The sequence below is a fragment of the Arvicola amphibius genome, chromosome 10 (genome assembly GCF_903992535.2).
Source record: "Arvicola amphibius chromosome 10, mArvAmp1.2, whole genome shotgun sequence".
NCBI lineage: Eukaryota > Metazoa > Chordata > Mammalia > Rodentia > Cricetidae > Arvicola > Arvicola amphibius.
The window spans coordinates 58,192,184-58,217,788 of NC_052056.1; the positions used below are offsets into that span (position 1 = coordinate 58,192,184).

Genomic DNA, 25,605 nt, shown 5'->3' on the forward strand with positions numbered 1-25,605 from the left:
AGCATGGTGGGGAACAGAGCAGTCCACCTTCCCATAGAAAGGGGCCCGGGACAAGATACAGTCCCTAGCAAAGTATCCCAAGTAGCCTTCCTCCTTCAGGTAGGCCCTACCTCCTGAAGCTTCTGTAGTGCCACCAATTACTGGCACTCTCTCAAGTAGTGCCACCAGCTGGGGGCTAAGCAGTGTCACCTGAGGCCTAGGTATGCAGGTCATATCTAAACTATGATACCAACCTTTCCCCTCCTCCCTCCCCTCCTTTCCTCTCCCCTCCTCTCCATCCCTCATCACTGGGTGTGGTCTTAGGTGTGGCCAAATGTCTTAGCAACAAATGATTTTCTAGGAATTTTATATATGATGATTAGATTTAAACTTCTTGAGGTCAGAGACTGTAAAACATTTCTTAGTGAGAGCTCTAGTACTAGACAGCACTAGACAACGCTAGTGTACAGCAGGTGCCCGGAAATAGTGGTATTATTTTGTTGATTTAAACATTTCAGCAAAATTAATGGAGGTTATAATTATGTAGATAAATTTGTATTCATTAGTTAAACATAGCTCCTTTTCTTTTATTCATTTTCTTAAATAATTTTCCTAGATTTGTTGCCATTTAGCTATTAATATTGATTATAGAGGATTTCATTTATGCCAGTCTAATTTGCATTAATGTGTCTGCTGCTTCTTTAACAGGTAGATGCTGGCTGGATTGGATTTTGGTCTATAGTTGGAGGCTGTGTTGTTGGGATAGCTATGGCAAGGTGAGAATATTTCATATCAAACTTGTAAGTGATAGGAGGGTCAGAAGAGAAATGGGTTCCCCAATGTTTCATATCAAACTTGTAAGTGTTGGAGGGGTCAGAAGAGAAGTGGGTCCCGATGTGAACATTACTTAGGAAAGAGCAGAAGAAAAAGCCAGAAAGAGCCACTTGTTCAGGCCACCAGGGATGTTCATGCAGCAGAAGGGATTCCGGCTGCAAGAAGCCTGCTTGGGAGCTGTCCTTCCCAAAATGGTTTCTGAAGACCAGAAATGTTGCCAGTGTAATTAAGCTCCTTCTCTTTGCTATAGTTGAGAGCAACACCATCAAATAGGCCCACACCCAAAAGTGATATAATTTTTAACAAATAGTAAAGCAGTAGTTAGCAAGAAGGAGCCACACACCAGAACATCTCTGGGCTCCTGGAACGGCAGACCCCCTGCCCTGTGTCCCTGTGGTTGTTCCACCTAGATGGAAGTGTCTGCAGAGGTCTCCAGTGTCCTCAAACTCTCTTTCATCCCAGCCCATTATGACAACAGCTTTTAGGATGGGTTAGAAGAAGAAAGAGGGTTCTTATTTATTCTAAAAACAGAAATCTTAGGAAAACAAATGTCACTCCTTCCTGTGACACTGAAAGAAGGAGAGCCATTTACCCTCCAAGCCATTGCGTCACAGCAAGACCAGCCAATCACTTCACCAGGAAGAAGAGGAGATCAAGAAGATATAGAAATCCCCTCAATATCTAAAACTCCAAACATGATTGACACAGGATAATACATGTGGACCTTGCAGTTTTTACATAGTGCTTCTGGGATGATATAGGAATAAATTGAATTTATAACTTCCAGTCACTTTATTTGTTTTGTTTGTTTGTTTGTCTGTTTGATGTTTGAAAAGCATAGACGAATAAAATCAAAAAGCTAAAGGTTTAGGCTAGGAATTCTTTTCACTGATTGTAAGACACATTGCCCTGACAGTCCTGACAAGAATAATATACAGTTTTTCTATAATAAATAATGATAATCAACGAACTCAGAATTCAAACCAAACACCTGGAATCTCCCTGGGGACACCTCTTCTCGGGGACATTTTTATTAGCCTGCCGGATCATTCCAGAATTGTAGAAATTTCTCCTGTGAAAAGGACAACCCTGGCACTAACCAAGCAGCCCATTTTCCCACCACTAGGTGGCGGCAGCTCTCACATCCTAAAGTCACTTAGTCCAGAAAGCAAACAGGAGCTCCCACATCATATCAAATAAATGCAGAAGAAAAAAAGGATAGTATTGAAGTATTACAAAGGATGGATAAGTGGAAGAGTAAACAGTAATGAGTGTGTGAGAGTCTAGATATTACCAGCAGAAAGGCAACTAAGCAAGTACTAAAGCTAAACCTTACTGTGGGAACCAACCTTAGCATGGATGAGAACAGAAAACAGTTATCCAATTGGAAATGGGGAAAGGAGAGCAGAGCAGGGCCAGGTCATGTGACTGCAGCACCTCCTGAGGCATTTGTGTGCAGTCTTTGAGTGTGGTATATCAATGTCAATTCTAAAACTGGGTAAAAGTGTACTCATTATAGAATGTTTAGAAGGTATAAAAATAAAATAAAAGTCAATTTAAAAGTTCAAAATCTATTCTTTGAACTGTAGATTCCAAACATTATATTTGTAATAGGAAAATAAGTTATTATTAAGTAACATCCTTGAGACAAGGAAAGAAGTAAATATATATTTATAACTGGCTTTTAAAACTATGCAAAGAAAAGTCAAGCAGTAGTTGCTTAAAGAAAGTATGTTGTTAATTTAAATGATATTGAAAAGTCTAGCAAGGATTAATGTTCTATTGTTTCTTTTCAGGTTTGCAGACTTTATCCGGGGTATGCTGAAGCTAATTCTTCTCCTCCTGTTTTCTGGGGCTACACTGTCTTCCACATGGTTCACCCTGACCTGTCTCAACAGCATCACCCACTTGCCTTTGACGACAGGTGAGCGCAGGTTATTTTTGAGCTTGGGAGCAATATTTTAGGTTCACAATAATATGCATGCTCTGGCAGTAGGACCTTGTCTTCTGCTGTAATTGTTCAGTATATAAAGAGGCAGACATTGGCAGTGGCTCCCTGTTGACTGAGGTTTCTGTCCCACCAGGTCCTACATCCGTTTAGTCCCGAATAAATTACAGAGGTCTACATTAACTACAAACCAATTGGGCTATTAGCACGGGCTTCTTAATAACTCTTATAACTTATATTAGCCCATAATTGTTGTCTGTGTTAGCTACGTGGCTTGGTGCCTTTTTCAGCAAGGCAGTCACCTCTTGATCACTCTGTGTCTGGCTTTTTCTGTGTCTGAGTAAGGACTGCAGACTGAATCTTTTCTCTTTTCAGAATTCTTCTGTTCTCATTGCTCCACCTCTGCTTCCTGCCTGATTATCCCACCTATATTTGCTGCCTGGCTGTTGGCCAATCAGCATTTATTTAAAATACAAGTGACAGGGTACAGACCATTGTCCCACAGCAGCTCCCCTGGTAAAATGCCTGTGGGTAAGCACCAGGACCTGAGATCAGATTTCCATAACCCACATAAAATGGTAAGAGCGAGGGGCTAGAGTCACAGCTCATCTCTTGCAGAAGATTCGCGTTCACTTCCTGACAGTCATGACATATGACTCACAACCACATGTAACCCAGCTTCCAAGGATCCAGCACTTCTGGCCTCCAAGGGCATGTGCACACACTCATGCCTGTACACAAAATTTAGTTTTTTTACTTTTGTTAAAAGCTGGGGGCTCAGATACAGGCAGATCCAGTAGCTTATTGACTATCCAGCCTATCCCAACAAAGGGGCTTCAGGTTCAGTGACAGACCCTGTGCTAGAAAATAAGGTGGAAAGGTATCAAGGAAAGACCACCAAAATCAACGTCAGGGCTCCACATGCATATGCACTTGTGTACACATGCAACTGCACACATCTGTACATACCACACATACATAGATATATGAACGAAGAGCCCCCCCCCTTGTCCCATCATCATATTGTCATCCCAGATAGAAAGAATCCAAGGAATAATTGAATATCTTGCATAGGGAAGTGTCCTCTTTACATTATCTCATATAGCGTGAAAATATTTCCTGTGAAATTCACACCACAACAAAACATATCTTATCCTATTTATAATTGTTACTAAACAGTATAATAAAAGCAAGGCATGATTATATCTAAACTATACTTCAGTACAATTCTCTGTATGGCGTTATCACATCATCTATACAGAAACATGCTTTCTGGAAATGCCTTTTGGAAGCTACTGAAACCAGCTTACTTAGTTTGTGTAATTGGCCAGAAATATTTGTAGTTGCTGTTATTTTTATTGTTATTACTAATATAAGTTCTGAGTTTTTCTGTTGTTGCTCTAGTAAGTTGCATAAATGTAGTGGCTCAGCAACAGCCTAAAGTACTATCTTATATCCCCAGAGAATGGAAAGCGACCTGCAGTAGGGTCTGGGCTAAGAGCATCATGGGGACTCAGGAAGAATCTCTTTCCCCACCTCTGAGGCCAAAGCTTCCTAGCATGCTACAGCCTCTTGACTTTGTTCACAGCTGTGTCTGTGCCCTCCTGCCCCCCTATCAGGGATCCACATCTCATGTTGGGCCGATGCCGACAATCCAGGATAATCTCCCAATTTCAGACTCCATTTATGAGCAACCTTAATTCATTCTCAGCTTTATTCCTCATTGCCCTGTAAGGTAACACATCAATTAATTCCAGAGACTGAAACATCAGTCTTCAGGAATAAGAGGAATCCTCCTGCCGGTCCCAGGGTCTTGTCCAGGTTCCTAATGATGACTTACTGAGGAAGGCAAGGGATCCGTGATGGTTTCTTCCTCTATTCTAATAAAGTTGCTTAAGATGCAGGTTTCACACTTCATCTTACCAGTAATTTTTAGCCTCCATGGCTTAGGTGCTCAATTACGGGATTATCTGTTGTGAAGTACATTGAGGGATTAATGTCAGACCAGCGTTTGGTGAGCAGGAATAAATAAGAATCTGAAGGCATGAAGGAGGTTGCTTGCCCAGCACCAGTGGTTCCTTTTCCCCCTGTAGGGCTTAGAAGTTCTGCACATCCTACTTTGGATCCTGCAGTCTAGAGTTAGAACCAGGATCTGTATACGAGCTGCATCAGACCCTGGAAGTCACAGCCACTGTCACACAGGTGGTAATTAAGCAGTAGTGTAAGGTTGTCAGACTTCCCCAGCCAGCACAGAGTGCCCAGAAGTTCACAGGGGCCTCGCTGGGCCTTGACATCTGCTGGACTCCACTGGAGCCTCCAGTGCAGGGAGGGACATTCCCACTGTCACTAGACTAGGCTCATTCAGATGATGTCATAGCTTTGAGAAGTTAGTTTTTCAGCAGTTGGTATAGTAGTCAGCAAATGTTCACAGAACTGATTTGAAACTGGAAATGAGGGTGGCAATATTCAGTGTGGTTGGAAACTTGGACCTTGGGGCGCTCTCCCTCTCTCCCTCCCTCCCTCCCTCCCTCCCTCTCTCTCTCTCTCTCTCTCTCTTTTGACTTTTTGAGACAGGGTTTCTCTGTGAAACAGTCCTGACTGTCTTGGAACTCACTTTGTAGACCAGTCTGGCCTCGAACTCACAGAGAACTACCTGACTCTGCCTCCTGAGTTCTAAGATTAAAGGCATGCGCCACCACTACCCTGCTTGGAAATTGGAGCTCTCCAGTTACCCATCAGATGCATACACGCTGTAGTGATGGTGGACATTCTTTTGACTGTGGATACTACTCTTTAAGTGGCTACTAAGTTGTCAGGATGTATATGCTTAACTGTTTGCACCTAAGTGTGTGAGCAATGTAATTGTTAGGTATTTGCTTTGGCCTTAGAAGCACCATTAAAAGTTGATACCATACTAAGTGAGCATTAGGAACGGCGGCAGTAGGCTTGCCAGATGGCTCCATGGGAAACATGCTTACTGCTTATCCTCACAACCTGAGTTCAAGCTCCAGGACCCACATGGAGAAGCAGAGAGTTGTCTCTATACATGGAAACCCACACATACATACCTTTTAAATAAGTAAATAAAATCTAATTTTTACATACATACACATTAAATAAATTAATGTAATTTTTAAATTAAAAAGTTGAAGGTTTTTTTTTTTTTCCTAAGAGGGAAAATGCTGGGAATTTTCAGCTCCTGCTGTCTTCCTTCAGCCCTTTCGAGCTGTGAAGCCCGGTTGTCGAGCATAATAGTTAGACAGTGACTAAAACTTTGTGACTGTTTACATACCGGTGTTCCTGTGCGGGGTTTCAAACGATTGGGCAAGCATTCCCAACCAGATTTCTTTTTAAATTTATTTAATTGTATATGTATGGCTGTTTTGCTTGCTGTATGTCTGTGCGCCACGTGTATGCAGTGCCCATGGAGGCCAGAAGACGGCATCAGATCCCCTGGAGTAGAGTTACAGGCAGTTGTGGCTGCCATTTGGTGCTGGGAATCAAACCCACATCCTCTGGAAGAGCAGCCCGTGCTCTTAACTACTGACCCATCTTCAGCCCATTGGGCCAGATATTTTTCTTTGTCTTTATTCTGGTATAGTTTGGCAATTGGGCATCACTCTGGTGAGACCATTTTAGTTTACAGCTCCTTTGATCCATGGGATTGCATATAGATTTTTTTTTCATGATCCCATGTAGAAGTCGGTGTCTGTGAGACTTTACAAAAAGATCATCATGAGTGCTTGGTGACAGCTGTTGGTTTATTGTAAGACAGTCCAGCTGTCGGGTTCAAGTGCAGCTTCATCTCTGAGTGGAAGCATTAGCAGGGACTTTAATGTTTATACCTGTTTTTGTCTGGATCTGTATAGCGAGCTTATCTGTCCTTTATAGTTAGGGGCAGAGTATATTTGAAAACTGTATATCTTTTTAATCTTCCACTTAAATGATTGGCTTGATCAAGACCACGTTTTCCAGTCTCTGGTTGGAAAGAGTTCTGCTGGGCAGGAAGTGAAGCAGACTTCTAGACTAAATCAGGGCCGGATTGAAAGGTTGAGTTTTAACAACCAAAAAAAAATGTCCACTGTACTTATGCCATGATATTTATTTAAATTTTACTGTTGTTTTTCCATTGCAAGTCAGTTTCCAATGTCACTTTCCCGTCTTAGCCCCGGGTCAGGAACTAGCTTGTGCCGACTCCCCTCTCCATGGCCACGGCCTCTCCTTGGCCACGGCCTCTCCTTGGCCACGGCCTCTCCATGGCCATGGCCTCTCCTTTCGTACTGAGTAGCACTCGGCCATCTCTGAGTGAATCCTGCCCTCCTTGCCTGGTGGATAATCTGCAGCATGGATTTGTGCTTCATAAATTCTGTCCCCAGCCTTGCACCTGGGAAGGGAGATGGGGAGGGACTGTTGCCTCCTCCAGAGCCTCAGTAGACAGAACTTCCTGCCTGCAGGACTCAGCAACAACCCCTGTCACTCTGTCATTCAACCCAAGCTGCAGGGAAGGTAAAAGGGCACATTGTAATGGAACAATGGGGAATTGTAATAAATCTATCACAGATTCTCCCTCTGCCTTTGTAAAAATCTGACCTAATTCTTTTTAAGTGAAAGAGGTTCCATGAAGGGGAATTTACTACAGAATCTAATTATGGACAGATCTAGACATTGAGATCCATATTTAAAATCAGTAGTGGCAAATTCGTGTTTCTTTTTGGTTGTCATCCTCGGTTAGGAAATGTGTGGTTCTCTTTCCTGGCACTCTCAGCGTTTCTTTTCCAGGTCTTTAAGTCAGGAGAATCTCCGTGAGAAGTATGCCAAGCAGCCATGCCACAAAGCAGTGCTGTGGTCAAAACGGGCAGCATCTGTAGCATTAGTCCCCTAAGACTGTTAGTTCAGCATCTCAGCTGTCTTTGTGTGCATGCATTCCCCTGCTCCAGAAGGAACAGAATCCACTGATAGCTTGTTTCCCAGAGCATCCTCATGACTAAACAGTGGCTACTGTATACGCATAACTGGACATAATAAGCTAAGAGCTAGTTAAGTTTCCTCTCACTGCTGTCTTATGACAACCCCTATTAGTCTCTGTGTAGTCCGCCCATCTCTGCCCAAGAAAAACTGGGTCATGGCACTGTCTCTGAAAGCACAAGGGTTGATATATGCACTTGCTTACACACATCCTCTTGGAGGCTGTCGGCAGTATGCATTTTTTCCTTCTTAGGAAAACTTAATCTTTAAAACTTCCATTATTAATTAACTGAAGTATTTACAATGGGACAAATAAATAACTTCATGACTAGATAACGTGAGCTTCAAAATCTCGAGGCTTTTGCTATAAACAGGGCGCTGCGAGCACATTATTCACCTGACCTGAGAATGAGATGTCTAGCCCTGTTAGATACAACGCACACAGTCATTTTTTACTGAACAGATGAATGCTTGGAAAATGGCATTTTGAAAAATGTTCGCACTTTTGCGTTGAGTTTGCTGAAACAATATAATTTGACTGTTTGACAGAAGTTGCCTTGGGAGCGATTATTCATCTAATTTCATCTCAGCTTACTAGAATGAGTGTGACAGTGCCCGGCAAGTCCAGGGTGAGACTGGAGGACGCTGTCGCACTGAACAGACGCTCTTGCAGTGATCGCTGACCACAGGTTACCTTCAGTGTCACCTCAAGAAAGGAAGCATTCCCAGCTGTTGAAAGACATGTGACATGTAGGCCAGGGAGTAAACTGCTTCATTCTTTGCCCTTCGCCTTTATTACGATAGTTATTCCCATTCTAATCGCCTGCAAAAAGTAAAAGTGTGCCTATGTCCTCTCCAGCTTGTCCCCATTTTAATAGCATGCAAAAATTAAGATCATGCCCACAGCCCCTCACAGAGTGCTGAATATGATCTTAAACATTTTTAAAGAAATAGGCAATCTGAAGCTTTCAGGAAACAAGATAAAAAGGAGTAACTTCAGTTTTCTTGCTTAACAGTGACTCTGCTCATGGCTGTTAGTCACGCCCGAGAATGGAAAACAAAACACAAATTAGAAGAGAATGGATTTGTGAAACTTCTGGGTGTAACTGTCACAAGAGCTGGGAAGGTGGCTCAGTGTGTGAGACCCACATTTGAAACCCAGAACCCATGTAAAGAAACCAGGTGCAGCTGTGCAGGTCTCTAACCCAGTGCTCCACAGTGGGGTGAGGAGGCAGGGACAGAAAGCGTCCTGGAAGCTCACGGGCCAGCTCCAGGCCAATGCCTGTCTCCAGTAAGGTGGAACGGAGGACTAACCCCCACGGTTGGCCTCAGACACCCACACGTGCGCCGTGACATAAGCACCCATGTGTATGTGCTCGTGCACACACAAAGGAGGCTTTTAAAATGATTTCTTAATGTAATAAAATGCCCAAAGGATCTACTGAAGAAGATCATGTAATATCTATTTGTGGAAATGTTCAAGAGAAATAAGTCTTTGGCAGAATTGTGTTTCTGGCGGGTGGAAGGCAGTCAGTCAGTGCTCATGATTTAATAGTACACTGCCTTCTTCAGAACCATAAATAATTGGTGAATCTGGAAAGTGTCTGATAAACTTACATGCTGGTATCGTTTCCCAACCAGTCTCCAGGCCCACTCGTTCAAGGATTATTTGTTGTGCTTCATTTCTGCAAGATAATTACTTTGCCTTTCAGCCATACAGAACTGTAAACATAGCAAACAGTCAATTTTTATGGGCCTAAAGTATGCCAGCAAAGAGGCTAAACAAGGGTGCCTGCAAATTAGCAGCACAGAAGGAAATCATAGCCACTAATGACATCGCACCCAATATTCCCATCCTCATCCGGGCCCGTTTCACGGACCACATGCTAAATTTCCAGTAGATTATGAGGGCTGCTGCAACTACTTTGTAGGGAGAAAATGTGATGATGTGAGAAGAGTCACAGCCCAGCAGTGGAGAATCCGAGAGCCAGGCCTGGACCCCAGCTACCTGGGAGGCTGGAGCAGGAAGGTCGTAAGACCATTGCTCAATGGCTGTAAAGTGTGTCTGTCTATCTGTCTGAATGTGATATTATTTTGGGTTTCAGGATTTATTTTAAAGTGTATATGGGTATGTGCTTGTGAGTGCACATGTCCCTGGAGACCAGAGGGTTCTGGAATCATCAATGGTTATTAGCCACCCTACATGGGTCTTGGGGTCCAAATTCAGGCCCTCACAAGAGCAGTACATGTTCTCAGGCACTGACCTATCCTTCCAGCCCCTGTAGATGTGTTTTGTTCTGTATGTTCAGCCTACTCCAAATCTCTCTCTCTCTCTCTCTCTCTCTCCCTCCCTCCCTCCCTCCCTCCCTCCCTCCCTCCCTCCCTCCCTCCCTCCCTCCCTCCCTCCCTCTCTCTCTCTCTCTCTCTCTCTCTCTCTCTCTCTCTCTCTCTCTCTCTCTGTGTGTGTGTGTGTGTGTGTGTGAAGGAGGGAGTTGGAGATAGCATGTGACTATTTCTATTTACTGCTTGCTGTTTCTTTTCACCTGTGTCTTTATTTCCAAAAGAGGTGTTCTCATTTCTAAGTTGACTTTCAATAGAGAAGCAGGGAAGCAGTTCTAGTAATGGTCTGGTCTAATAACTGCCAACTGTCCTTCCCAGCTTTTCTCCTGAAGTAAAGGCTCTGTCAGTGTGCACCATAAGAAATCTTACCTATGAAGTATATTTGTGTCCTAAACCTAGCCCTCTTAAGGTAATTTATAATAAATTGTCTTTGTTTTACATGTTTATATCTTATTTCCTTTTTCATTGTTGTTTGTTTTTTGTTTGCCCCCCGCCCGAGACAGAGTTTCTCTTTAGCCATGGCTGTCCTGGAACTCACTTTGTAGCCCAGGCTGGCCTTGAACTCATAGAGATCTCCTTGCCTCTGCTTCTGCTGAAGTACTGGGATTAAAGCCGTATGCCACTATGCCTGGCAATACATGTAATTTTTAAAATTTTTTGTTGTTGTTTCGAGACAGGGTTTTTCTCTGTAACCCTGGCTGTCCTGGAACTCACTTTGTAGACCAAGTTGGTCTTCAATTCACAGAGATTTGTCTGCGTCTGTCTCCTGGAGTGCTGGGACTAAAGGAGTACACCACCACTTCCTAGATATCTTCTTTCTTTTTAAAAAAAAAATATGTATGTATTTTTTACGTATGAGTGCTCTGTCTGTCTGTATGCCTGCAAGCCGGAAGAGGGCACAAGATCTCTTTATTGATGGTTGTGAGTCACTATGTGGTTGCTAAGAATTGAACTCAGGACCTCTGGAAGAGCAGCCAGTGCTCTTAACTGCTGAGCCATTTCTTGAGCCTGCTGTCTTATTGTTTTAATAAAACTGCAAACAAATTGCTGGGCAGCGGTGGTGCTTGCCGTTAATCCCAGCACTCAGGAGGCAGAGGAAGGCGAATCTCTGTGAGTTTGAGGCCATCCTGGTCTGCAAAGCAAGTTCCTAGTCTTGTTCATTTAGGAGCACCATAAGAATTTGTTTTTCACATTCTGGTAAATATCTTCTTGCTATGTGAGTTAAAATTGTCACTGAGTTGCTTAAATGAACTTTACCCATCTGGTACAATGTATCATTGGCTAGATGAACCTTGGAGCTAGAGAGGTGGCTCAACCTTTGAGAATGTACTGTGCTCTTGCAGGGGACTGGAATTTGGTCCTCAGCATCCCTAGGACATCTCACACTTTTCTGTAACTCCTGCTCCAGGGAGACCTAAAGCCTCTGGCCATCAAGAGTACCAGCACGTATGTGCACATAAGCACACATTCCCCATTATGAACAATAAAAATAAAATAATGACATAAGGTAACCTCTTGCTGGAGATGTAGCTCAGTTGGTAGAATGTCTGCCTAGTGTTCATGTACTCCTAGGTCCAAGCCAGCCCCACACATTCTGGGTATGGTGGTTCATGCTTGGAGGCAGGAGAATCAGAGCTCAAGGTCTTCCTCAGCTACTTAGCAAGTTCAGGGCCACCTGAGCACCTTGGCACCCCCTTCGAAAGAAACAATAATGATAAAATTTAAGTGGATTTTCTTCTGTAGCATTTCAGATAGACCTTTGTCTGATGGCAACTTGTCTTTTCCTACAGGGGACTTGTAGTGGCTCTGCAGCAGCAAGCCCTGGAGAGCAAGCCACCCCCTTCATCTCACATTAGATGTCAGAACCCCTTACAGGTGGTTATGAGCTACCCAGGTGCTGGGAATAGAACTTAAGAGCAGAACACATTCCTAACCTCTGAGCCATCTATCTCTCCAGATCCTAAATTTTTTTAAATAATTTATTTGAATTTATTTCATGTGCATTGGTGTAAAGGTGTCAGATCCCCTGGAATTAGAGTTACAAACAGCTGTGAGCTGCCATGTGGGTTCTGGGAATTGAACCCGGGTTCTCTGGAAGAACAGCCAGTACTCTTAACCACTGAGCCATCTCTCCAGTCCCCAGATCCTAAAGTACTTTAATTAAAAACAAAGCATTCCTGAACTGGTGCACCTACCTTGCTGCTGTGCTCACAGCCAGAGACCAAGGGAATATGGCTGCTTAGGATCAGGCATTGAATTGCCATCCTCACTGTGCTAGAAATGGCTGCCAAGCCAGGGGACAGCAGAAGAGGAGTGATCTCAGTGTCTGTTTACTGCTGTAGTCTCACAGCCTGCACGCGATAGGCTGCTGACACAGGGATTTGAAGAACGGCTCAAGCTAAGTTTTCCCTCGAAGATACTTAAGCAATAACTTTTGACCCACTCTGCTGATAGATGATTAAAGTTCTTTTCATTTGTAACCCTTGGATGCTCTGCCTTCACTTCTGTCAATCTGTCTCCGTGCAATCACATCCAGCTTTGGTATGGAATACAGATTTGAGACACATGCCATGTGTGTCAGTACTGTTGAATAAAAAATACCAGTCTTTGATGTCTTTCAGTCTGACACAGTGGCTTGGTAGCAAACAAGCTACAGCCTGTAGGCCTGGACAGTATATCAACACTGTTAGATGGGGATTCCTGGAGGTGACGTGGAAGTAAATGGAGGCCATCTTCTACAGAAGCAGAATTGTTCTTCAGTCAGAACAGTGAAGGGCAGCTGTCTCTCTAGGAGGACAGAGACTGTGCACAGGGTCTCAGGGCTTTACAGGGCAGAGAAGGGAACTTTCCGGGTGGTAGATCCCATCTGCAGGTCAGTTCTCTATCCTCTTAAAGTAGTAAATACCAAGGGAGATAATGACCTCCCACCTGAAGTGTAGAGAGGAGGGCTGCGGGCGACTTCCCGCCGCCCTGCTCTCGGCCACTGGCTAGCTTAAAACCCGAAATAACAACACAGAAACTGTATTCTTTTAAAACACTGTCTGACCCATTAATTTCAGCCTCTTACTCACATCTTGCTTTAACCCATTTCTAATAATCTGTGTAGCACCATGAAGTGGTGTCTTACCCGGAAAGATTCAGCATGTCTGACCTGGTGGCTGGCTTCATCGCATCTCTCTCCCTGAGCAGAGGCACGGTAGTCTGACTAACTTAGGAGAGGCGTGACATCTGACTGAGCCATCTACCTCACTTCCTTCTTCCTGTTCTGTCTACTCCACCCACCTATGTTCTAACCTATTAGGCCAAGCAGTTTTCTTTATTAATTAACCAATGAAATCAACAGATTGATAGAAGACCCGCCTCCATCACTGAAGCTTTTACGTCCCTAACCCTTTACTGTGAATTTAACTTGTATCAAAAGAAGTTGGGGGATTAGTTGTTTTCTTTCAGTTCTTTAGCTAATTCAGTTTAAGACATGTAAGTTCCCTGCCCCAGAAAGCTGGTAAGACAGTCGAGTTTGGTAACAGATGTATGCCAACACAGAGTGCCACAAAATCTTCCAAGTCCAAAGTTACAAAGTTGTGGCTGACCATATCTTCTTTGTTTTGTTTTTCAAGACAGCATTTGTCTGTATAAACCAGGCTATCCTGGAACTCGTTCTGTAGACCAGGTTGGCCTTGAGCTTAGAGATTCACCTGCCCCCACCACCCGAGTACTGGGATTCATAGCGTGTGCCCCCAAACCTGTCTAGAGTCTCATTAGATGCTGACTGCAGCAGTTTTTAACTGTTCTTAGCTGATTTTGGAATTTATTTTGTCTTTTGTAGAAAGGGTCCCAAATAGACCTGACTTGTGTCAAACTCACTAGATAGCCAAGAGTGACCTTGAATCTGATCCTCCAGCCTCCACCTCCAGACTCTGGGCTTACAGTGTGCATGGCTGCACATGACTTATGCCATGCTGGAATCAAACCCAGGACTGTGCACATGCCAGGCAAGCTCTCTACTATTGAGCTACACGCAGCCTTTTTCGGGAATTTCTTTAGTAACTGCTGATCACCGAGGGCAATGGTTCTCCTGCAGGTTGTGACCCCCTGGCCTGAATGGCCCTTTTGCAGGGGTCGCCTCAGACCATTGGAAAACACAGATATTTACATTATGATTCATAACAGTAGCAAAATTACAGTCATGAAGTAGCAACGAAAATAATCTTATGGTTGGGGTTGCCACAACATGAGGAACTGTATTAAAGGATCACAGCGTTGGGAAGGCTGAGAACCGCTGACCTTGGAGTTTGTGTATTTTACTGAATGGAAATGTATTCATATGTAATTTTTCTCCCTCTAAAGTTTAGTTATTTGGTTTGTCATGGGAATGAGTACTTCCAGGCTGTGATCCAATTTATGTGACTAACATTCATCCATTTTAACTCTACTTTGTATTATATGGGATTTTTTTTTTTTGCAGCTTAAACTGCAGACCCATGAAATCTTATTAGCTTTTTTGAAAAAAATCTGCGTCAGTGCTTCATTTGTGTTTGTTCTGCTAAATTACCTTGATGTTTTAATTGAAGGGCAGTTTATTATAATTTTTGTCTCACTATTATAAAAAGTCATGGAAATATTTAATGATCGTATAGTTTGAACCCCGTGTGATGAGCAGGAAATTATCCTGTCTGTTTGACTTTGAATAGGTGACACTCACTCACTGAATATATCAAGACTGAACTGAAATTCAAGTAGAAACCAAATTTAGACTTTTAGCAGTCAGCTCCTATGCTCTGCACGCCCCAGAACGCTAAGGAATGTATGTATGGAATCAGCGTGCTCACAGCCTTCTCCCCCTCGCTCTGATTGGGAAGACAGTCACTTAACTCTTCCCTGTGTAGACTGTGATTCTTGAGTTTCTGCAGCAGAAAATGATTTCAGCATATCCACCTGTTTTAAATCCCTCTTAGCCATCATTTTTATAGAATTGAAAGGAGCAAATACCGAGATTGGGGAGATGGCTCAGTGGCAAGAGCCCCTGCTGCTGTTGCAGAAGACCCCAGGGTACCATTCCCAGCACCCACATGGGGCATCGCTCAACCACCTGTAACTCCAGCTCCAGGGGACCCAGCATCCTCTTCTGGCCTCCTCGGGCACGCACACTATGTGTATACATGCATGCACACACATTCACATGTGCATACACACACAGACTGAGACAGCTGTGTTTTCACTGGCGGCCCTTGAAGCGATGTCATCCATTTATTCTACACGTAACATAGCCCATCTGTTCTGCATCTTACAGGGTCTCTAATAGTGAAGTGGTCTCTTTATGCCAAGGATCCTGGACCCTGACTGGGTGCCTGGCAACTGACAGTGCTGATGGTCTCTGAGTCACGGAGCTAAGACTCTGGGAGGCGGAGTCGTTTCAACTGTTAGTGTTCATTCATAATGAAATGTCCCTCTTGTTCAATAGCTAAGATATGCACATGGTAAAATGAATGCACAAACAGGACCCCTAAAATTTAAATAGTAGAAAAAGGAAGTAAAGTGACATCTTTCCACTCTGTGCCTCTGTCTCCCGTGCTAGAGATGGCCCTGTCACGAGCTTCTTCTGTGCTGTGGGGAATTCTGACATTTACAGTGTGTATGTGTCTCTCTTTTTTCAGCAGCTTTTCATGTGCGTGTCCAGCGATAATCACATATACAAGTTCCCTTATTTTTAATTGGCCATATAGCATACCTTTGCTTCAAGAACTTGGGGGATTGTTTAGTTTGTTTTTGTTGTTCTTTTTGTGTCAGTGGTGGCTTATTGTTGGGGTTTTATCTCATTTTGTTGAGACAGCTGGCCTTAAACTCGCTATGTAGGTCAGGATGACCCTGAATTCCTAATCTTCCTGCTTCACCAAGTGCTGGGGCTACAGGCACAGGTCACCATGTCCAGTGTCCTTGCTGCTAAGTAGAATTCTCACCAGCCAACCCCCAAACATGACATACAGCTTTCTTTTTTAAAAAAATTTATGTGTATATGTTTGTATGGGCGTGGATTTGTGCATGAGTGAGTGCATGTGCCTGTGTTGTCCAGAAGGGGGCGTCTGATCCCTGGAGCTGGAATTACAGGTGTGAGTGCTGATAACAAGCTTGGGTCCTTTGCAAGGACAGTACAGGTTCTTAATCTCTGATCTTCTTTCCGGTTCCATGTAACTTGTCTTTAATCTTTGTATATGCCACAAACAGCATCTTAGTGACTGTCTTGTGTGTGTGTGTGTGTGTGTGTGTGTGTGTGTGTGTGTGTGTGCCCACACAGGTAGAGCATAAAATCCCTGAAGCGGAACTGCTAAAACAAAAAGTAACCACATTTGTTTATCACCCACCAAAAGATGAGCTGTGGGCCCTGCAGCAGTGTTTAACCACAGTAAAACTTAGACCTTTCCCAAGTGACAGTTCTCTAGAGACTCCTTCTGAGCATGGGCCAAGAGAGCTGCTTGAGGGTGTTTGACTAGGCCTCACTTCTCCGAACGCCACGCTTCAGGTGTGTCCCAGGTGTGTCTGTGTAGCAAGCTTGGTAAAAATCGATAGACTCTAATCTCTCCTTTCAAGACCCTGTTCCCAGTCCCTTCCAGTATGTACTTCTCAGTGTATTTCATTTGTCATGTCTGTTCTCTTATACTGATCATGATTGTTTCAATCAAATTTACCTGGTTATAATTTCATGTAGGGATATATAGCTCCTACAATATAAAGATAGGGTTTTTGTTTTTTGTCAGGGGATTCTTTGATTTGTCTTGTCATGGATTGATTTGTTCTGTTTTGAAACACGGTCTCGCCATAGCCCAAACTGTCTTGAGACTCGGTGAAGTCCAGACTGGCTTTGAACTCAAATCCTCTGTCTCTCCTCCTGAGTGACGAGTTACAGACACGAGTCTGGGTTTACAGATATGGGCCAGAATGGAAGATTATCTCTAAACGTGTTTCCTCAAACATCCAGTTCCATCAGTATGTGATCCTGTGTGGCTGGGCCCTACGAACTGGGATTTTTTGTCATTTGTTTCAGTACACTTAGTTTTAAACCCTAGCTGATGTGTTCTTGGGTCAGTGCCCTGATGACCACTGACCAGTTGTTAAATGACTGGACATTGGAAGCAGCATATACTATAAAAGCTACCAGTAGCATCCCATCCCCAGTGCACACACGTGAGTCACTCTGAGTAGAGGTACTTCGTGAGGATATTGGAAGTCACTGTGAGCCAGTCTCTGCATGAGTAATTTTCAATAACATTTAATGGGTCTTACATTTATTCTGCATTTTAAGTTCTCTTTAAAATTGTGAAATGAGACAAGATGTGTTAATTACCTTCCTGCATTTCATTCCCTCACCTCATCTGCCTGTGACTCAGAAAAGTATATTTTTGTTTTTATGAAGCTTTTCATCAGAAGTTTTATTATTTTTTATTAAATGTATTTATTGTGCGGGGGCATGTACCACAGCACACAGGTAGAGGTCAAAGGACAGCTTGTGTGAGTCTGTCCTCTCCTCCCACCGTGTGGGTTCTGGGCATTGACCTAAGGTAATCAGGGGTACCCATTGAGCCATCATGCTGGCCCAGAATGCTTTTAATTCAACTCTCGTTCTAAGTTGCTTTTGTGCTTTGGAATAGCCCAGCAGAAAGAAAGAGCAAATAAACGGGTACTCATTCAGCAGTGACACCTCTCTTACTGCAGCACCCCAGCGAGCGAGGGAGGAGATGGCAGCTGTGTGATGTCAGACTCCCATCAGCCACCGAAGCACCTCCAGAGCTGGTGCTTGGGGGAAAACCCAGAAGCCGCGTCTGTCCTGACTCGTCGCTGCTGCCTTCTGTGAGCTAAGCTCTTTGTGTGTTTCTTCCAGTGACATTGTACGCCTCCTGCATCCTCCTGGGAGTGTTCTTGAACAGCAGCGTTCCTATATTTTTCGAGCTTTTTGTGGAAACTGTCTACCCTGTTCCAGAAGGAATTACTTGCGGAGTTGTCACTGTTTTGAGTAATATGTTCATGGGAGTCCTTTTGTTTTTCCTCACATTTTACCACACAGGTAAGCATTTGGTTCTCTTTATTTTACCACACAGGTAAGCATTTGGTTCTCTTTATTTTACCACACAGGTAAGCATTTGGTTCTCTTTATTTTACCACACAGGTAAGCATTTGGTTCTCTTTATTTTACCACACAGGTAAGCATTTGGTTCTCTTTATTTTACCACACAGGTAAGCATTTGGTTCTCTTTATTTTACCACACAGGTAAGCATTTGGTTCTCTTTATTTGCTATCTAAGTGTGCTGTGGGACAGGTTTGTGGAACTGATGGATAGAAACCTGCGTGGCGAATTCATAAAGTATATTTATGAAAGCATTCACCCACCAATAAAACGATAACTACAGTTAGGTGGGGTTTTTTTAAGTGTACCCACAGGCACCCCCAGCCCTAGCATGCTTGAATTAACCTGGCCCAGGAGGGTTGTTATTTGTTTCCATGTCTGCCCAGCCCACCCTGTGGCCAGGTGATTCCAGCACTCACGTTCACACTGAAGTCACTGGCAATACTACTTATAAAATACACTAGACTCTGCTCTCTGAGCACAGAGTGTAAATTAGTGTCGAGTGGTGTGTATGTGGTTCAGAACCTTGGGGACCAATGAGAGGAAGTCAATAAGCTGTGCTGTTCTCTAAAATGGGATAGTCCAAGAGGCCACGTTGTTGATAGGGAACTTCCTGACAAGCCTATAATTGAAATAATAACCGTGTTAACCTCCATGACCAAAAAAAAAAAAAAAAAAAAAAAAAATTCAAAACTTCCAAAGCAACAGAGCAAAATCATAACAACTTGAACTTCTCTCAACTGGAAAATCATGAAAATGATTCTCATAATGTGGCTAACAGCAAACTAGATGGCCACCGTCGGGTAGTGTTGCTCACGAAGGTGTGGGCATACTACATCTGGTTTGGGCTTAGTTTACCGTCGAGGGGAGGCACTCCGAGCAGTCACAGCCTTTTCTCTCCCATTCCAGTCAGAAAAACACCTGTAGAAAGGACATTTGCTTTCTCCACAGAGCCTTGTGACTGTTGTGTTATGGCTTTAATTCACTTCAGTTGTGCCACAGTGGAAATTAAGGGGCTGTCACCTCTGCATGGTAAAGCATCAGAGCTAGCGTGTGCCCCTAGCATGATAGAAACAATTTTCCACCTGACGGGCCCAGGTTTACTAAGTGGTCTGTGCAGCCTAGCAGAACATGGTTTTCCTGTCAACTAGAAATAGAGTTTCTCCTCGGGTGTTTAAAAACAGCAGTTGATGGCGCCTGGTGTTGTTCCCCAGTGAATCTCTTCTCTTGGTCTCTACTATATAACAGATACATATTGATCAGTGTACAGCAGGGCAGGCCCTGTGACAGGTGACAGCAGCACTCTAGAAAGGCTTCTTTTACTCAGTTACCCCTTACTTCTGGAGTCTCGATACTTTGTTAAGAAAAGGTTTATTTTGCTCATTGTTTTGGAGGTTCCATGCATGATGCTGTATCAGTCTGGTGAGATCACAGGGCAAGATGACGTGACAAGGACTAGACCCCATCTCTCAAAGGCCTGACACACACTGGGGCCCTTGAAGGCTCAGTCCATGTTCTCACACCTCAGCATTGCCTTACTGCAGTAGAGTGCTGAGTGTTTAGTGCCCATGGCTCTTCTAGCACCTACATCAGCTTTTGATAGATCCTCAGAGATTAACACCTAGCTCGACTTAGCTGGACCGCTCATGCCTCAGATTTATAGTGAGCAGAAAAGCACTGAGCACTGTTTCTGCTCACCCCTGCCCTAGTGGTAGCTGCTCACCCCTGCCCTAGTGGAACCTGTTCACCCCTGCCCTAGTGGGACCTGCTCACCCCTGCCCTAGTGGAACCTGCTCACCCCTGCCCTAGTGGGACCTGCTAACTCCTGCCCTAGTGGGACCTGCTCACCCCTGCCCTAGTGGAACCTGCTCACCCCTGCCCTAGTGGAACCTGCTCACCCCTGCCCTAGTGGAACCTGTTCACCCATGCCCTAGTGGTACCTGCTAACTCCTGCCCTAGTGGTACCTGCTAACTCCTGCCCTAGTGGGACCTGCTCACCCCTGCCCTAGTGGGACCTGCTCACTCCTGCCCTAGTGGAACCTGCTCACCCATGCCCTAGTGGTACCTGCTAACTCCTGCCCTAGTGGGACCTGCTCACCCCTGTCCTAGTGGGACCTGCTCATCCCTACCTACCAGGGATTTTATGTGGCCGGGAGGAGAGCACCATCCTCTTGTTAGTTACTTGCTGATGGTATGTTCTTTGACATATCTGAACAGCTGAGCAAGGTGTTGCTGGTTATGTGTTTTTATACATATTTGAACAGCTAGTGCAAGGTTTCTGCCTAACCTCTTGGCCGCCATGAACAAATGAAACCTTTGTAATAATTAATTTTAATTCACCAAAATGATTTCCAGACAGAAAATTTAGAGTAACTGCTGGCATGTGGGTAGTGGATGTGTGGGTAGGTGAGAGAGAGCACAGTGTGCACTCCCCAAAGGAGAACATGTGTTCTTGTTGGTAGTTGACTCATTGATGCTACAGTGTGAATGAGCAGGCTTCTGTCCTAGAGAAGTGAGCCCTGTCAGTGTGTGAAGACCACGAGAGCAGGTTACTAGTGCGACCCTCGTTGAAATCCCTTCACACACAGTTAGCTGACACTGCCCCACAAATCCTGTAGCAGACTGCTCTGTGCGTTAGGACTTTAGGATTAACTGAAAGTCTACAAATTCAATTGAACAGTTTCCTTCAATCACTCCTAGTGCTGCAGCCCAGTGCCCTAAACAGTTTATATAATAGGCTTGATGAGCTTTCATACGGCCAATGTGGGAATGGCGTAATTCAGCAACTCAAAGATGAAAAGTCATCTGAGAAATAGTTGTGAAGGTTCAACTATTAATTGTCCTCTTGTAAGTCCTGAGTTTATTGTCTTTTTTTTTTTTAAGAAAGCCTGTATTTCATTCATTCATTCATTTTGTTTTTAAGAGATACAGTCTCACCGTATTGCCCAGATTTGTCTCAGACTCCAGGGCCCCAGCCACCCTCCCAAATACCAACAATGACAGATAATGCATCCCCTTTCCTGTCTGAAGCCTGGGTTTTGAGCTGTAAAGAGCTGTGGTTTTTAGCGTTCCTCTCAAGGAAGTACACGGCTTCCTGGAGAAGGTTCTTTCCCGCCCACACCGAGCTGTCTAGCGACTGTGTCGAAAATTTTTCAAGGCTGTACAACTCTCTCCCACATGATTACATCAGATCAGAATGCCGTGCCTAAGGATGGCTTCCACCTGTGGCTGCTTCCACTAGTCAAGGCCACTAGCTGATGTGAGCTCTGGGCCGTGGAATCTTTCGCATGGAACCATATCAGGAACTGTTTAACATTTTTCTGACATGGGGTTTTCAAGGTCAGTTTCTAAGAAGGAAGTTGCTTGTTCCCTTCTATAAAGGGACACTTGCTTTGAGACCCTCAGTGAGTCGTGATGGTTCAGTGATGCCTTATTCTAATAATATTACAGAAAGATCAGTCGGGATGCTGCCGTCTTCCATGTACTCTGAAATGCATTCTGCTTATATCCTGAAGTTTGTGTTCTCTATTAGTGTTTGGTTCTAAGCTCAGCAGTAAGTTTTGTCTAAATGCAAAAAGATTTTGAAGTAGCTGACTGAATTTGAAGGTGCAGTGTCACTAGGAAGGTTTTGGGACCTGGCTGAGGTGGGCACGTTCCTGGGAGAACGAAGAGGAGGTTCAGCAGATGTGGACTGGTGAGGAATGATGTCACACCTAAGGAAGGTGCTGTGCTATAACCCCTGTGGAGGAAGCAAGGGTTGATCCAGCATCTGGGGTCTCAGCTGGCCGCTCATCAGGAGAATGGAGACAGCTTTGTTAAATACTGGAGGGCTCTGGAGGTTCTGGTGATGGTATCTGAGGTGATCAAACTGTAAACATGGTGAAACTGAGAGAGGAGAGAAGAGGTTAGCAACTTCTGGAAGGAGAGAGGATAAGCAAACAGTTCAGAGGTGCTGCAGAGGTTCCAGTGCAGAGGTGCTGTGCACAGTCGGTGTGCTGTACGGGGCCGGTGCAGAGATGCCGTGCACAGTCGGTGTGCTGCACAGGGCTGGTGCAGAGATGCTGTGCACAGTCGGTGTGCTGCACGGGGCTGGTGCAGAGGTGCTGTGCACAGTAGGTGTGCTGCACGGGGCCAGAGCAGAGGTGCTGTGCACAGTCAGTGTGCTGCACGGGGCGCACAGTGCAGAGGTGCTGTGCACAGTCAGTGTGCTGCACGGGGCCGGTGCAGAGGTGCTATGCACAGTCGGTGTGCTGCACGGGGCTGGTGCAGAGTTGCTGTGCACAGTCGGTGTGCTGCATGGGGCTGGTGCAGAGGTGCTGTGCACAGTCGGTGTGCTGCACGGGGCCGGTGCAGAGGTGCTGTGCAGAGCCCATGCAGAGCTGAAGATCAGCAGACAGTGAGGCTGCAGAGTGGTAGACACTGGCAAGCAGCTCTTACAGGGGTGTCTTGTAGTTCTGCTGCTTTCCAGCACAGATTTCTGTTTTCTCCAGTGGGAGAACTGGAGCGATTGCAAGAAAAAAGCCAAAAAGATAAAAAAAAAAGTTAAGAATGCAAATGTTTGGTGGATTGGGCACCATTCAGTTATATTCTGCAACATCAAGCTCAGAAGGTCAGTGGTTTGTTGGCTCGGCAACTCAGATTAAATGTTTAAGGGGTCTCTCCCCGTCCTGCCTCCCAGCTGTGGTTTCCATGAATAGTCTTCAGTGGGGAAATGCAGGTACTCCCCTACCTCTGACCTTTTACTTTCTGAAAAGGGAAGTTCTTTAAAGAACACTTGCTGTCTGTTGGACCAAGAGAAATTCCTTAAAGTGGATTTGACTTTTCAGAGAGACATAGTAATGAAACAAACATCTGAACCTAGACAGAAGGAATAATTTCACCCTCTAATGAAATAAATGTTCAGCTTTGACAATATTGAACAGACTCCTCGCCTGACAGAGAGCCAAGCCTAAGTCAGTCATGGCATGTGTTGCTTTGGCTTCCCATAAATTAAAGTCACTAAGAGTTAGAAGATGCTCTTCTGAAGCTGTTGTCAGGTATCGACTTCTTTAATCTGGTGCTTACAGTGTGGCCTCCAAGTCAGTGTGCTCTCTGTTAGCACAGCCTGTGCGTTCGTGGTCAGTCCCTCCTCTCCTGCTTCATCTTGCCCCTCCTCTCCTGCTTTATCTTGCCTAAGATTACCATCAGAAATCCAGGCTGTGCTTAACAGAAAAACAGAAAATGCCCTAGTGTCCTTTCAGGGACTGTGAGAGTGAAGGCAGGAGCTTTCTCTCAATGTTCAGTGTGCAGAGCGCCTTGGCAGAAAGTGAGGATGGAGTTCACGTCTGTTTACACTGTGGGATGGCGAGTCTGGCTTTAACCGCAGTAGCTGAGAGCACCTGCTTTACCAGCCAGCGTCCCCGTGCCGTCCAGCAGGGTTGCTCTCGGTCTCTGGGTAAACTAAAGCAGTGGTGTGAGGGTTCTAGAAAGACGCTGAGACTGAGACAGCATTAGCGATTTGAGGAAAGCAGAGGAAAGGAAAGAAGAAGGAAAAAGCCATACTCATTTTTTCCATTGGAACTGATGATATTAGACCAGAGAAGTTGTCACCAGCCACCACTGACAGGTTCTTCATGCCAACAAGCTGATCTCTCCCAAGCCTGGGGATTGGTGAGGCGAGAGGGAAGGACAGCCAGAGGCAGTCACGGCTGAGTGACAGCAGTGCTAGGGAATGTCCTCGTTCACCAGAATAGTTTTTAAAGCTGATTCTTGATGTCATTAAACCAAGATAGCAGACAAGTCACTTTTGCAGGTTTCCTAACGATTGGCATAATCCATGACTGTCCGTGGCAATGCGGGCTGGGGGGCTAGAAAAGTTAAAAACAGTGGTCTCTCTAGGAGTAGAAATGATTCAAACTTGAATGTTTTACCTTATTTTCCATATATTCTAATTCATTTTGCAGTGGTTACTGTTTAATATTTTTGTTGAGAAGTACATATTTCCATCAAAAAAAATACAAAAATGTTATCTTAAAAGTCTGTGGGCTGCTGTGCAAACATGAGGACCTGATTTGATTCTCAGCACCCATGTGAAGAGCTTGGCATGGTGACACACTTCTGTAACTCCAGCACCGCTGGGGTGGAGACAGGAGGATTGCTGAGGTTTGCTGGTAAAACAAAACCTCATGAGCTCCAGGTTCAGTGAGAGACCTGGTCTCAGGAGACTAAGGCAGAGTGTGATAGAGAAGGCCACTAAACCCTCCTGGCCTCTGGATGTGTGCACACCTGTGTGTGTGCATGCACACGTGCATGTGTACATATGAAGAAAATGAGGTGATTTTCTCTTTACCTAAACCTACCAGGTGTTTCTAAACAGACACAAGAGTGACTGTGCTATAGGGCACTTAAAAAATAATTAACAAGCTAACACTTAAAGTGGTCAATTTTTCCCCTTTCAACTAATAGATTGATTTTGCAACCAAAGTCAAGGTATATTAAACTGATGAAAAGTTGTTAGCAACATCGATTAAATATTCCACATGAAAGTCAGGTAATGTATTACACATATCACTAAGCCTCCAGACTGTCAGTGTGTAGTGAAATGGCTTCTGGGTGCCTTTGTTATATGTGCTTTGGAATGCAGAGCAGACTCGAGGCATGCAAAGATACATAAAACTTGCTTTTTTTTTTTTTTTAACTTACAGAGTTGTCTTGGTTCAACTGGTGCCTTCCCGGGTCGTGTCTGCTCAGTCTTCTCCTCATTCTGTGCTTCAGGGAATCCTATGACAGACTCTACCTTGATGTGGTTGTCTCTGTGTAATGCCACAGACTCGCAAGACTGCAGAGGGACGAGACGTCAGCCTTGCACATTTGCTTGGAATTGCACATCTCACAGGAGGAAAGGAGAGGAAACTTCTTTCTGAGGTTTTGCTAGATTACAGAGTCTCACATTAATTTAATGACTACTAGGTAAAATAATGGCAGACTTGAGTGTCGCGGGGATTTGAAAACTCTGCGTACGGTACACCTGTGCTGGCGGCACACCTGCGCTGTCTGCACACCTGCGCTGTCTGCACACCTGCGCTGACGACACACCTGCGCTGTCTGCACACCTGCGCTGGCGGCAAACCTGTGCTGGCTTCTGGAGTAGAGGTGTGACATCTCACATGGGATGCACTGCCCATGTAAGCAACCCCTGTGTGTGTTGTTCCAGTGCTAACTGACTAAGGAGCTGAATTAGGAGAAGAAGCAAGGGCATTGGTCCCATGAAGATGACTCCTCCCAGGCACGCTACAGAAGAATAGGAGAAACGCCACTAACTTCTAAAGACGTTTGAACCCTATATCAGGTTTTAATTACAGAATAGCCACGCCATATAGCAGTGATAGAAGTTGGCCACATGTACACTACATGTTTTTCTAATAAAGCCATTTCTTATATGAC

At 44.6% G+C, this 25,605-nt stretch overlaps 1 protein-coding gene across 1 annotated transcript in view; it reads left to right on the forward strand.

The window, feature by feature from the left end:
* Positions 1–25,604, forward strand: part of Slc49a4 (solute carrier family 49 member 4) — a 77,035-nt gene extending 51,431 nt beyond the window's left edge. The window contains exons 6-9 of the mRNA XM_038346626.2: positions 688–755; positions 2,610–2,737; positions 17,940–18,122; positions 24,867–25,604. Coding sequence (XP_038202554.1) covers positions 688–755; positions 2,610–2,737; positions 17,940–18,122; positions 24,867–24,982 — 495 coding nt within the window. The 3' untranslated portion in view covers positions 24,983–25,604. The remainder of the gene's footprint in view (positions 1–687; positions 756–2,609; positions 2,738–17,939; positions 18,123–24,866) is intronic.
* Position 25,605: the final 1 nt, after the last annotated feature.